Genomic DNA, 12,500 nt, shown 5'->3' with positions numbered 1-12,500 from the left:
CGTTACCTATAATGCTACCACCTCCCCCTCTCTCCCCCTCTCTGTTGGGGTCCCTCAAGGCTCTGTCCTCGGGCCCCTTCTCTTCTCCATCTACACCTCCTCCCTTGGCCAACTCATACACTCTCACGGCTTCAACTATCACCTCTATGCCGACGACACACAAATCTATCTCTCAACCCCCCACCTCACCCCCTCAGTCTCTGCCCGAATCACAAACCTACTGAGCGACATATCAGACTGGATGTCGCTCCACTTCCTTAAACTGAACCTCTCCAAAACCGAGTTTCTTGTCTTCCCCCCAGCCCGGACACCACCCCCCATTGACTTCTCCATCATGTCCAACAACGCCACCATCAAACCCGCCCCGCAGGCCAGAGTACTTGGTGTCATTCTAGACTCCAACCTATCCTTCCAGCCCCAAGTCCAATCTTTAACAAGCTCGTGCAGACTCCACCTCCACAACATCACCAAAATCCGCGCGTTCCTAACCCCAGAAACCACTAAACAGCTCATCCACTCCCTCATCATATCACGACTCGACTACTGCAACTCCCTCCTCACTGGCCTGCTTCGCCGCTGGCTATCCCCGCTTCAGTCGATCCTGAGTACGGCTGCCAGACTCATTCACCTTTCCAACCGCTCCATCTCCACCACCCCCCTCTGCCAATCCCTCCACTGGCTTACGATTGCGCAACGGATCAAATTCAAAATCCTAACACTGATGTACAAAGCTGTCCACCATACTGCCCCGAACTACATCACTGACCTAATATCCAAGTACCACCCAGCACGCACACTCCGCTCCTCACAAGACCTCCTTCTCTCTAGTTCCCTGGTCTCCTCCTCCCATGCCTGCCTCCAGGACTTCTCCAGGGTGTCACCTATCCTCTGGAACCCCCTGCCCCAACCCATCAGATTATCACCTACTCTCCTCTCCTTTAGGCGCACCCTGAAAACCCATCTCTTCAGGGAAGCCTACCCCACCCCCTGCTAACTTGCCGACCTCTTCCACTCTTCCTACCACTCCATCCCCCACAGCTATCTCATCCTGTGCCACCATCCCCTCCCTCCTAGATTGTAAGCTCGAAAGAGCAGGGCCCTCAATCCCCTCATGTTTTGCATTGTATTGGTATTGTTCTGTCACATGTTCTGTCCCCCTTTGTAATGTACAGCGCTGAGCGAACTATTGGCGCTTTATAAATACTGTATTATAATAATAATAATAATAATATTATTTGTAGCCTGCCCTTTGCTTCCTTTAATCTCCTCCGCTCACTGTTGTTACCATTTTTCAGCTGGAACAAATGGATCTGGAAGTTCGGGAGATCCCAGCTCAGAGCCGTGGGATGTACAGCAACCGTATGAGGAGCTACAAGCAGGAGATGAGCAAACTGGACGCTGATTTTGTGAGTGTTGTCCTGTTTTTGACTCTTTGTTCCACAGATATGGCCGTTGCTTATGAAGGCAAACCTTGTATGACAGACTGAAGGTAAAAAGGCACCACAAAGTGGTATACAAATACTGCTCGTTTTGAAATCCGTCCTGCATGCGGCCAAATGTTTGTAGACACCAGACCATCACACCGATGTAAGCTTCCTGGACATCCAGTTCCAAAACAATGGCCATTCATATGGACTTGTTCCTCCCACCTCTGGGGCTAGAATATCCTCCACTCTTCTGGGGAGGCTTTCTAGAAGATTTTGGAGTGTCTGTGGGAATGTATACCCATTTGTGAGGTTAGGTACTCATGTTGGAGAAGACCTGGCTCACAGTCAGTGTTCCAGTTCATCTCAAAGGCATTTGGTAGGGTTGAGGTCAGGGCTTTGTGCAGGCCACTCTAGTTTCTCCAAAGCAAACATGACAAGGCATATCTTTATGGAGCCGGCTTTGTACACAGGGCACAGTCATGGTAGAAGATAAAAGGGCCTTCACTGGGAACACCTGAACCTATTTGGAGGTGGGGGGGACACATACTTTTGGCCCTCTAGGTAGACATGATGGTCAGGTGTTCACATACATTTGGCCATGTAGTACAAGGGCACCCAAGGATTTCCTAACCCCGGGAACATGCAATATGCAAATGCAGATTTTTCTCATCTCAGGGCTTGGACACATCCCATAATGGATTGCTAGTATGTCAGTGTTCCATTGAAAGTCACATTTGCTGTATGATGGGATGTGAGTGGGGGCTTGAGCTTGGACTCAATCAAGTAGCAAGACACCAAAACCTCCCAGGGTCTTTTATCTCCCCCAGAACACTGGTGTTTAGTTGTTTTAAGTGGAGACTTTGTGATGTTGAGAAATCTTGAGTGATCTGTGGCTACAAAAACCTTTGTTATTATATTAAATTTTTTGAGCTGTAGTCTATTGGTGTTTGTTACCTGCTGTTTTACATGTCCCTTGATGGCTCCAATTACATGATAGGTGGCTACCTGAAAGTTTTGTATTTTTCAGCAGTTCCTCTTTCATTTTCCATAATATCAAATAACTATAAAATCTGGAAGAGATGGTGGGAGTCCCTCATGGTGGGCACAGCAGGTGTCCAGATTTGGTTACTCAGTTCAGGGATGGTGGAAGCCTCTCATAATGGGTATAGCATGTGTACAGGAATGGGAACCGAGCACAAAGATCTTGAAGAGATGTAAGCAATCTTTCAGTGGGTTAATTCTCCAACATCCACTAAAAATATTAATAAATATCAGTTTTTGTACTTGCCTTTGAAGAAGTAAAACACTTGTTCATATGGTTATTAACTCATATTGGTATTGTGATGGTGGGAGTCTTTTAGAATAGGCACAGCAAACTGACACAGATGCAGGAACTCAGTGCAGGGATGGTGGGAGCCTGTCATAATGTGTGCCAGCGGGAGTATAGACTCGGGAACACGGCTCACAGACAGTGGGAACCCTTCATAATCAGCACAGCAGGTTTAAAGGTTGATAGTGACTTCAAACTTTAGTGGCGTGTCAAAAGTGTGGTAAAAATACGCACTCACCAGATGTGTATTATAAATACGCATGTAAATAATATAGCCAGAGGTCCCCCTCTCTGGATGGGATGGATGGGAAATGCTGTTTACGGATTCTCCTCCCTCTGGGTGGTATATAACTTTAAAGGTATCTTCCTTGGTGGGTGCAGATAGGGTCCAGCCAGAGGCCTCCTTAATGGATGGATGCTTGTCAACCAGTATTAATGGAAACAGCTCCCTCCTCTGGTTTAATGGAATGTTGCCACTCAAACCACTGCCACTGTGTCATCCGGAATGGGCTCTATAAATGAATATTAGCTCGCCATTAGAGTTGGCCAACTCATAAAGACTTGAAAGTGTTCTGGTCTTTGTAAAAGGACAATATCCTGCTTTGTTCGTAACATTGCTGGAGATTATATTATCTCGGTTTTTCACTCCTAGTACATGGCACATAGGGGGTGCAGGGCAGGGGATGCCTGGATTCCCCTCCCTGGGTCCTCCACAGATCACAGCTCCCACTAGAAGAATGCAGCAGCAGATCCTCCACACTGACTTCCATCTCTCACAGCTCACAAACTGAAATATTTTTTGGTTTTGGATGAACTGGCTGCCGAAGCAGTAAAACACTTCATATGATATTGTTCATATTCACTATTGTTGTTTACAGTGTGTGACACACTTATAGATTTTGTCAGCAACACGTTTATGATTGTTTATAATACATTTTAATTTTATTCATAGTTTTTTCATTAACACAAATAGGTGTGCAGAAGGGGACTTGTCTTTATTTACTTGTTCATATGGTTATTAGCTCATATTATTATTATTATCTATGCACAATAGATGCGCTTGCCTAGGGAATACCTTGTGCCAAGGCAGGATCAGAATCCAGCATTTGTGTTCTCTTCGTAGCATGTTTATGTATTGTGTTCAGAGTTGAGGATTATTCACACCGGCCGTACATTCATGCAAGAGCCCTTTGTTTATGCGTCCAGAGCAGCGTGAAGCTGCGTGCAGGCAGGCTGTTAGTCAATGGAGGTGCAGCGGCTGTACAGACTTGCCCACACATCTGGGTTTCTACAGGTGTGCAGGGATTGGTGTGTGAATGCACACTCTCATACTGTCTGCGCACGGGGCTGTACACTTGCATATCTGTCAGACTTGGGTGTATGCGTGTGTACTAATATCTTCTTCGTCAGCAGAACGTGGATGCTCAGTTTCAGCAACACAGCAGCACACATCCCTTTTTTAAAAGCGAACACATGCATGTACGTGTGCTGTTTCCTTGGCTCATGCGCAATGTTGGATATGAAAAGAGAATGCGTAGTGCGCATGCGCTGCTTTTTCAGCTGAGAAGGGGTTTCCAAGTTCTGCTGTGTCTTGGCAACTGTTGTGGACAAGAGAAGATAAACAATATAGTAATATTTCCAGTAGAAGCCAACAGGTATGCCAAGCACATTACACTGTATTTTGGGAAAAAAAGGTACAGTGCATTGTAATACCCTGTTTCCCCCAAAATAAGACCTACCCTAAAAATAAGACCTAGTTGGGATTAGCTGTTCCACCACCTCTGGCACTGGCCCTGTGTACACCAATATCTACTGCCTCCTATAAACACAGAAGCAGCTTTTGTGTTTCCAAGTGACAATCCCTCTTGTAAGTAACAGCACCATTTGCTCCCACAGAACCCCCTACCTCTGTACTCACTGTGGGAGAGGGAAGGAACAGATATCTGAGGGTACAGTGTGTTTAGGGGTGGGGCAGGGAATCTCAACCTGCAGCCTAATGCATGGAAGCCAATGGCCCAGGGGTGATCACTGGCCAGTGATGAAGAGGCGGAATGGTGAGTGCGCTTGGTGCACTGTGTGGGAAGATAGGACCTGAAGCTCACTTCTGCATCCCGTCTGAAACTCACCCCTGCACCCTGCCTGTGGCTCATCTCTTCACCCTGCCTGTGGCTCATCTCTGCACCCTGCCTGTGGCTCATCGCTGCACCCTGCCTGTGGCTCATCGCTGCACCCTGCCTGTGGCTCATCGCTGCACCCTGCCTGTGGCTCATCGCTGCACCCTGCCTGTGGCTCATCGCTGCACCCTGCCTGTGGCTCATCGCTGCACCCTGCCTGTGGCTCATCGCTGCACCCTGCCTGTGGCTCATCGCTGCACCCTGCCTGTGGCTCATCGCTGCACCCTGCCTGTGGCTCATCGCTGCACCCTGCCTGTGGCTCATCGCTGCACCCTGCCTGTGGCTCATCGCTGCACCCTGCCTGTGGCTCATCGCTGCACCCTGCCTGCAGCTCACAACTGTCATCTGTCATCAGCCGGCCCTCTCTATAGTAACCCTCATCCACAACTGCCTGAAGCTCACCTCTGCACCCCCTGTCCACACCTGTACATTAAAAAAATAAGACCTACCCCGAAAATAAGTTCTAGAGTGTTTTTTTGAGCCAAACAAAATATAAGACTGTCTTGTTTTCGGGGAACCACGGTATAGGGGGCCCCCATTGATTACATGGGTCCTTTTACTCATAAGGTACACAGAGTTCCTAAAAATGAAATTCTTGCAACATATAGTGCCATCTAGTGGATGAATAATAAACTGATGCTCTTTATTTGTCATCATAACATGATGCCTATATGCCACTCACATCATCCTGTAAACGCTGGTCTTAAAGCAGAGTTCCACCCATTTTTCATACTTTACCCGGTTATGTTGTCCCTGTGAAATAAAGAACAAGTTAAATATTTTTTTTTTCTTTTTAAATACCCTTAAATCCACTGTAAGCGTGCAGTTCCGGTCCTGGCTGCCTAGGTGATGACGTCTTAAGGCGATTTACAAGGTCTCCTGGGATGTCGTTTCCTGTATCCCAGAAGTCCTTTGGTTTCCTGTAATCCCGGGAAAAGACGCGAATGGGAGGTATTTTGCGCCATTTTATCGCAGTCCACATTACAGGAAGACGTGGATGCTGTATCCTGCTGCGTCCTACACTGTGCCTTACACTTGAATTGCAGAGTGTGTACATCGCGCCAAGCAGTGTCTGTACTGCGCAGGCAGGAGAACGAGTGGTGCATGCTGGGATAGCCAGCAGCACCGATTCCCGGAAATAAATACCTGCGGGCTACAGCTGCCCACAGCCATCATGGCGCCTGCCTGCATCAGAGATCATGGTAGATTTTTAATATATACTAAGTAATTACAATGCTTTTACTATTGAATTATTCCAATTGTTAATGCTATCTGAAAGGTCATCGTGGATCTGCTTTTACCAAAAATTTATTAGATGGATTGGAGCTCTGCTGTAAGGGCATCATGCTAAGCAGGTACTTACAAATCTTTCCGAAAGCTTCAGGAAGCCTTTTTAAAACTTCTAAAGCAGAGTTTACCTGGGGGGGGGGGGTGCCCTGGAAGGATTTGCCATAATGGACAAGTATGTCCACATGTTTGCCTATTGTGGCACATTTTACCTCTGGATGTGCTCTATTCCACCAATGGGAGGACCAAGCTGCCTGCTTCCACACAGTTGTCACCTCTGCAATTTTCTTCTTAGTCCAGTGTCTCTGTCTCTCTGCTGCCATAATGATGTAAATGCTGCACATGTGAGCTGGAGTTGCATTATCTTGACTCTTGAATCCATTCTTGGCAGTCTATGGATGATGGGAATGGGCTGAGACACTATGCTGTGCTCTGCATGTGTCATAATCTGTGTACAGATAAGGAACATTTACTTGCAGTCAAGTAAAAAAGTTTTTTTTAGGCAGAAGAGACATCAAAACTCAAAGCAAATGTAATATTTTGCAGCATTCTTTAGATGTGGTGGCTGCATTTTCTTTTTTTTTTCCAAGCTTTTTACCCTTTTTTATCACCTGGTGATCCGACCACTAATACACTTCCTGTAGCTCTGGCAGCCAAAGGGTTAAAGTATCTTTACGCTCCACTCACAAAGTTCTGAATATTGATCTTAATGGGTGAGGTGCATGTACATTTGTGCTCAAAAGTTTGCATACCCTGGCAGAAATCCTGACATTTTGGCATTAGTATTAAAAATATGACTGATCGTGCCAAAAATAGTATTTTATTTAAAGATAGTCACCATATGAAGCCATTTTATATCACATAGTTGTTTGACTCCTTTTTAAATCATAATGATAACAGAAATCACCCAAATGGCCCGGATCAGAAGTCTCCCTCTCCTGGAATGTTTGGCCTTGATACAGACACACAAGGTGACACACACGGTTTAAAATGTCAATTAAAGGTTCATTTGCAACATCTAAGTCTTTTTAAATTGCAATTAGTGTCTCTGTATAAATCGTCAATGAGATTGTTAGCTCTCATGTAGATGCAGGCTAGATACTGAGCCATGGGGATCAGAAAAGAACTGTCAAAAGTTCTGCATAACAAGGTAATGGAACTTTTACAAGGATCCAAAAGGATATAACAAGTTATCCAAAGCCTTGAATATGTCAGTCAGTACTCTTGATACCAAGCCAAGGTCTGGTACACCAAGAAAGATTGCAGCCACAACTGCCAGAAGAATTGTTTGGGATACAAGGAGAAACCCACAGGTAGCCTCAGGAGAAATATAGGCTTCTCCGGAAAAAGACAGTGTGGTTGTTAAAGGTGCACAATACAATGATACTTGAACAAAAATGAGCTGCATGATCGAGTTACCACAAAGAAGCCTTTACTGTGCCAATGCCACAAGAAAGCCGAATTACAATATGTTTGACAACACCTTGGTACGCCTCACAGCTTCTGGCACACTGTAATCTGGAGAGACAAGATCAAAATGGAGCTTTATGGTCATAACCATAAACGATATGTTTGGAGTGACAAGAATACCATCCCCATTGTGAAGCATGGTGGTGGCTCACAGATGGTTTGGTAGTGTGAGCTCTAAAGGCACAGGGAGTCTTGTGAAATTGATGGCAAGATGAATGCAGCATTTTTATTAGAAAATACTGGAAGACAATTTGCATTTTTCTGCACGAAAGCTGCTCATGGGATGTTCTTTGTCTTTCCGGCACAACAGTGACCCCAAAAACAAAGCCAAGTTGACCCTCTGGTGGTTACAGCACAAAAAATATGAAAGTTCTGGAGTGGCCATCACAGTCTCCTGACCTTAATATCATCGAGCCATTCTGAGGAGATCTCAAACATGCTGTTCATGCAAGACGACCAAAGACTTTTCATGACCTGGAGGCGTTTTGCCAAGACGAATGGGCAGCTATACCACCTGCAAGAATTCGGGGACCTCATAGACAACTATTACAAAAGACTGGATGCTGTCATTGATGCTAAAGGGGGGCAATACAAAGTATTAAGAACTAAGGGGATGCAGACTTTTTAATAGGGGGGCATTTCATTTGTTTACTTGTTGCCATGTTTTGTTTTATGATTGTGCCATTCTGTTATGACCTACAGTTCAATATGAATCCCATAGGAAATAAAAGAATTGTGTTTTGCATAATATAACATACTGTATGTTAACGATTCTCCAAGGGGAGGAAAACTTTTGAGCACAGCTGTAGCTTTAACCCTTTTATGACCAGAGATCACTGAAAAAAAGCAGTGTCAGTATGTGACAGTTAATATACAGTGTAGGAAATGTGTATTTGATCCCCTGTTGATTTTGAATGTTTGCCCACTCACAAAGAAATGATCAGTCTAAAAATCGAATGGTAGGTTTATTGTAACACTGAGAGACAGAATAGCAACCAAAAATTCAAAAGAAATGCATGTCTAACAAATGATGACTGATTTGCATGTTCATGAGGGAAATAAGTATTTGATCCCCTTCACAAAACATGACTTAGTACTTGGTGGCAAATCCCTTGTTGGCAATCACAGAGGTCAGACGTTTCCTGTTGTTGGCCACCAGGTTTGCACACATCTCAGGAGGGATTTTGGTCCACTCCGCTTGGCAGATCCTCTTCATGTCATTAAGTTTTGGTGGCTGACGTTTGGCAACTTAAACTTTTAGCTCCCTCCACAGATTTTCAATCGGATTAAGGTCTGGAGACTGGCTAGGCCACTCCAAGACCTTAATGTGCTTCTTCTTGAGCCACTCCTTTGTTGCCTTGGCTGTGAGTTTTGGTCATTGTCATGCTGGAACACCCATCCACGACCCATTTTCAATGCCCTGGTTGAGGGAAGAAGGTTCTCACCCAAGATTTGATGGTACATTGCCTCGTCCATCGTCCCTTTGATGCGGTGCAGGTGTCCTGTCGCCTTAGCAGAAAAACACCCCCAAAGCAGAATGTTTCCACCACCATGTTTGACAGTTGGGATGGTGTTCTTGGGGTCATAGGCAGCATTCTTCCTCCTCCAAACACGGCGAGTTGAGTTGATGCCAAAGAGCTTGATTTTGGTCCCATCTGACTACAACACTTTCAACCAATCCTCCTCTGCATCATTCAGATGTTCAGTGGCAAACTTCAGACGGGCCTGGACATGTGCTTTCTTGAACAGAGGGACCTTGCGGGCACTGCAGGATTTCAATCCTTGTGAGATCATTGACAAGATCCTCACGTAAAGTTCAGGGATGTTTCCTCACTGTTCTCATGATCATTGACACTTCACTAGGTGAGATCTTGCATGGTGCACCAGATCTAGGGAGACTGACAGTTGTTTTGTGTTTCTTCCATTTGTGAATGATTGCACCAACTGTTGTCACCTTCTCACCAAGCTGCTTGGCAATAGTTTTGGTAGCCCAGTCCAGCCTTGTGTAGGTCTACAGTCTTGTCCCTGATATCCTTGGACAGCTCTTTGGTCTTTGTCATGGTGGAGAGTTTGGAATCTGATTGTTTGATTGCTCCTGTGGACAGATGTCTTTTATACAGGTAACAATGAGATTAGCAGCACTCCTTTTAAGAGACTGCTTCTAATCTCAGCTTGTTACCTGTATGAAAGACACCTGGTAGCCTGAAATCCTGCTGAATGATAGGGGATCAAATACTTATTTCCCTCATGAACATGCAAATCTGTGCATAATATGTTAGACATGCATTTCCTTTGAATTTTTTGTTGCTATTCTGTCTCTCAGTGATACAATACACCGAACATTCGATTTTTAGACTGATCATTTCTTTGTGAGTGGGCAAACATTCAAAATCAGCAGGGGATCAAATACTTATTTCCTTCACTATATCTCTATAAATCTATATAGGGATAGATGTATGTAAGTGACTATTCATACTACTTATTAAAGAATTAACATTAGAAAAGCTTGATTGCTTCAAGATTTTTTTTTTTTATTATTCTATCCAAAAAATATGAAGAGGGTGAGGAGGATTCCCCCAGCCACATCGAGCGTTCACGGTTCTTTGCATTCTTGGCTTTCTGGATCACAAATCTTTTTTTGCACCAAGAACAAAGATTACACTTTTGGTGTAACAGAACAGGGATCCATCTTCCATGTTATTGCTGCATATTTCCACCAGTGCATTCGTTCCCTTGGGCCATATTCACATGTGTGGCCAAACTGGACATCCGTGAGAATTGGTGGATTCTTGCCGGCGGAGCTAATCACTACATGTATGCAGTGTATATGAATGCAATGTATATGAACGCTGTCAGTCAGATTTGTAGTCTGTACTCTGGTGCTGCCACTGTTCACATGAGCAGTTACAGGCAAATAGAGCTTGTGACTGACCCAGTTTGCATCCATAGATGGCATTTCGACAGCAGTTCTGGCTGCAGCTAATTGGTTAGTTTATACTTTGCTTATAGCACAGACTGCTCCTGCCTCTGTGCTATGGCACTAAATCGGATGAGAGGTCCGGTAAGTATAAGGGGGCGAGGAGGCGATTTTTTTAACCTAAATATTTCTTTTACCTTAGTGCAAGGAATGCATTAAGGTAAAAAATGTTTGGTCTTTACAACCACTTTAACCTCCCTGGCGGTCTGATTCTTTCTGATTTTTTGTGCTGAAAGCGGTACCATTTTTTTGCATGGAAATATGTAGTTTTTTATTGTAGGCTGTAATTTTTAGGAATAACTCACTGAAATCTGTCCGAACAAGAGTCTAGTAAACATCCCGGGTATGATAAAATTTGAAACACAAAATCATAAATTATAATTTAATAAATAATCATAAAAAATAATAATATAATAATAATACATTTAATTCATCAATATAATCAAACCAAAAACACTGAAATTTGAAATACAGAGGCAAATTAGCACATCGCTGAGCAAAGTCGCAAAATCGTTTTCAGTGTCTGATGATGAATTTCCCCCACGAATCATCACTCAATTCTGCAAGTGGTTCTGATTTACTATCGCTGTTCTCTAGCTGTTCTAAAACCGCTTTTGACGTAAAGGGACGCTTTTTGGACGCCATGGACATTTCTAAGTTTCCAGGCAGAAAGAACAGACAAAATGCAGGCAGGACACAGGACAAAGCACTCGGGACAAAATATATGTGAAATGCATTGAAATAGCAATGACAGCAAAAATGACATTTTTAAAAAATTTCAAATTTCCCGCCGGTTCCGGCGCCCGTACGTCCCGACGTCACAGGGACCGGAACACAGAAGCCGGCATCGGCCGGAGGAGATGGCCGGGGACGCTGCAGGGGACACATCGCGGGAGCGAAGGACAAGGTAAGTGCTGCAGGGACCCCCAGAGCAGCGCCGCATGGTAAGCCCGAGTGTAGCTTTTGGTACTGAAACTTTCCCCCGAGCTACACTTGGGAATACCGCTAAGGAGGTTAATGTGGTCAATGTTGGGCCGTGCTGTCAGTGGTAAACGTGATAATAAAGGCAGGCTTTAAAAAAACAAACAAACATGTTATACTTACCTGCTCTGTGTAATGGTTTTCCACAGAGCAGGCCATATCCTCCTCTTCTCGTGTCCCCCGCTGGGTCTCTTGGCCCCTCACTCTTGCCGAGAGCCCCCAGAGTAAGCAGCTTGGTCTGGGGGCACCCAAACAGGCTTGCTCCCGAGTCACTGCTCTGCATGTCCATCCACACACAGAGCAGCAGCTCTGCCCCACCCCCACACTCTCTCATAGGCTCACTGGCTGTGTTTGACAGCATGAAGGTAAAAAATCTGGAGCGTTTACAATCGCTTTAAAGCTGAACTCTAGAATAAGTGTTTATTGCCTAAATCCATTCATCCTGTGTATTGTTCCTGGAACCTCGGTGTACTTTGTGTATTTCTCCCAGATCTGTGCAGTAATCCAGTGTGAGGTGTCCTGTAATAAAGACCGCTCACTGTTTCTCTTTCCTTTTGCAAGATGACTGGTCTTGTCTCCGCCCCCTTCTGTACTTTTCAGCTGGCAGCCTGTAGTGGGTGGAGCTTCTGGGCCGTTCCCGCAGCTCTGTTCACTAGCCATGTTCAGCAGCACAGTGATGATGTCACAGCTACTTTTAAAAGGCTATTTGGGGCATAAAAAGTGGCTTTATGACTTTTGTGGCTATTGAAGAAAATCTTTAAATGAAGGTATTTCTGCCCAGAGTTAAGGTGTAAAATGGTGACGTGTTTAGTCTACATCCGAATATCATTATTTTGGCGCTGACAGGACAACCA

At 44.8% G+C, this 12,500-nt stretch overlaps 1 protein-coding gene across 4 annotated transcripts in view; it reads left to right on the top strand.

Annotated features, from left to right (window-relative positions):
- VTI1A (vesicle transport through interaction with t-SNAREs 1A) overlaps window positions 1-12,500 on the top strand; it is a 734,144-nt gene that overhangs the window by 12,576 nt on the left and 709,068 nt on the right. For all 4 annotated transcript variants that reach the window (XM_089653082.1, XM_089653081.1, XM_089653080.1 and 1 more), the window contains exon 3: window positions 1,296-1,406. In XM_089653082.1, the coding sequence (XP_089509208.1) occupies window positions 1,296-1,406 (111 nt within the window). The remainder of the gene's footprint in view (window positions 1-1,295; window positions 1,407-12,500) is intronic.

Source organism: Staurois parvus, unplaced genomic scaffold, assembly GCF_062004578.1.
Source record: "Staurois parvus isolate SC_StPar_1 unplaced genomic scaffold, SC_StPar_1.0 ptg000697l, whole genome shotgun sequence".
NCBI lineage: Eukaryota > Metazoa > Chordata > Amphibia > Anura > Ranidae > Staurois > Staurois parvus.
This window is presented reverse-complemented; position numbering and strand designations above follow the sequence as displayed.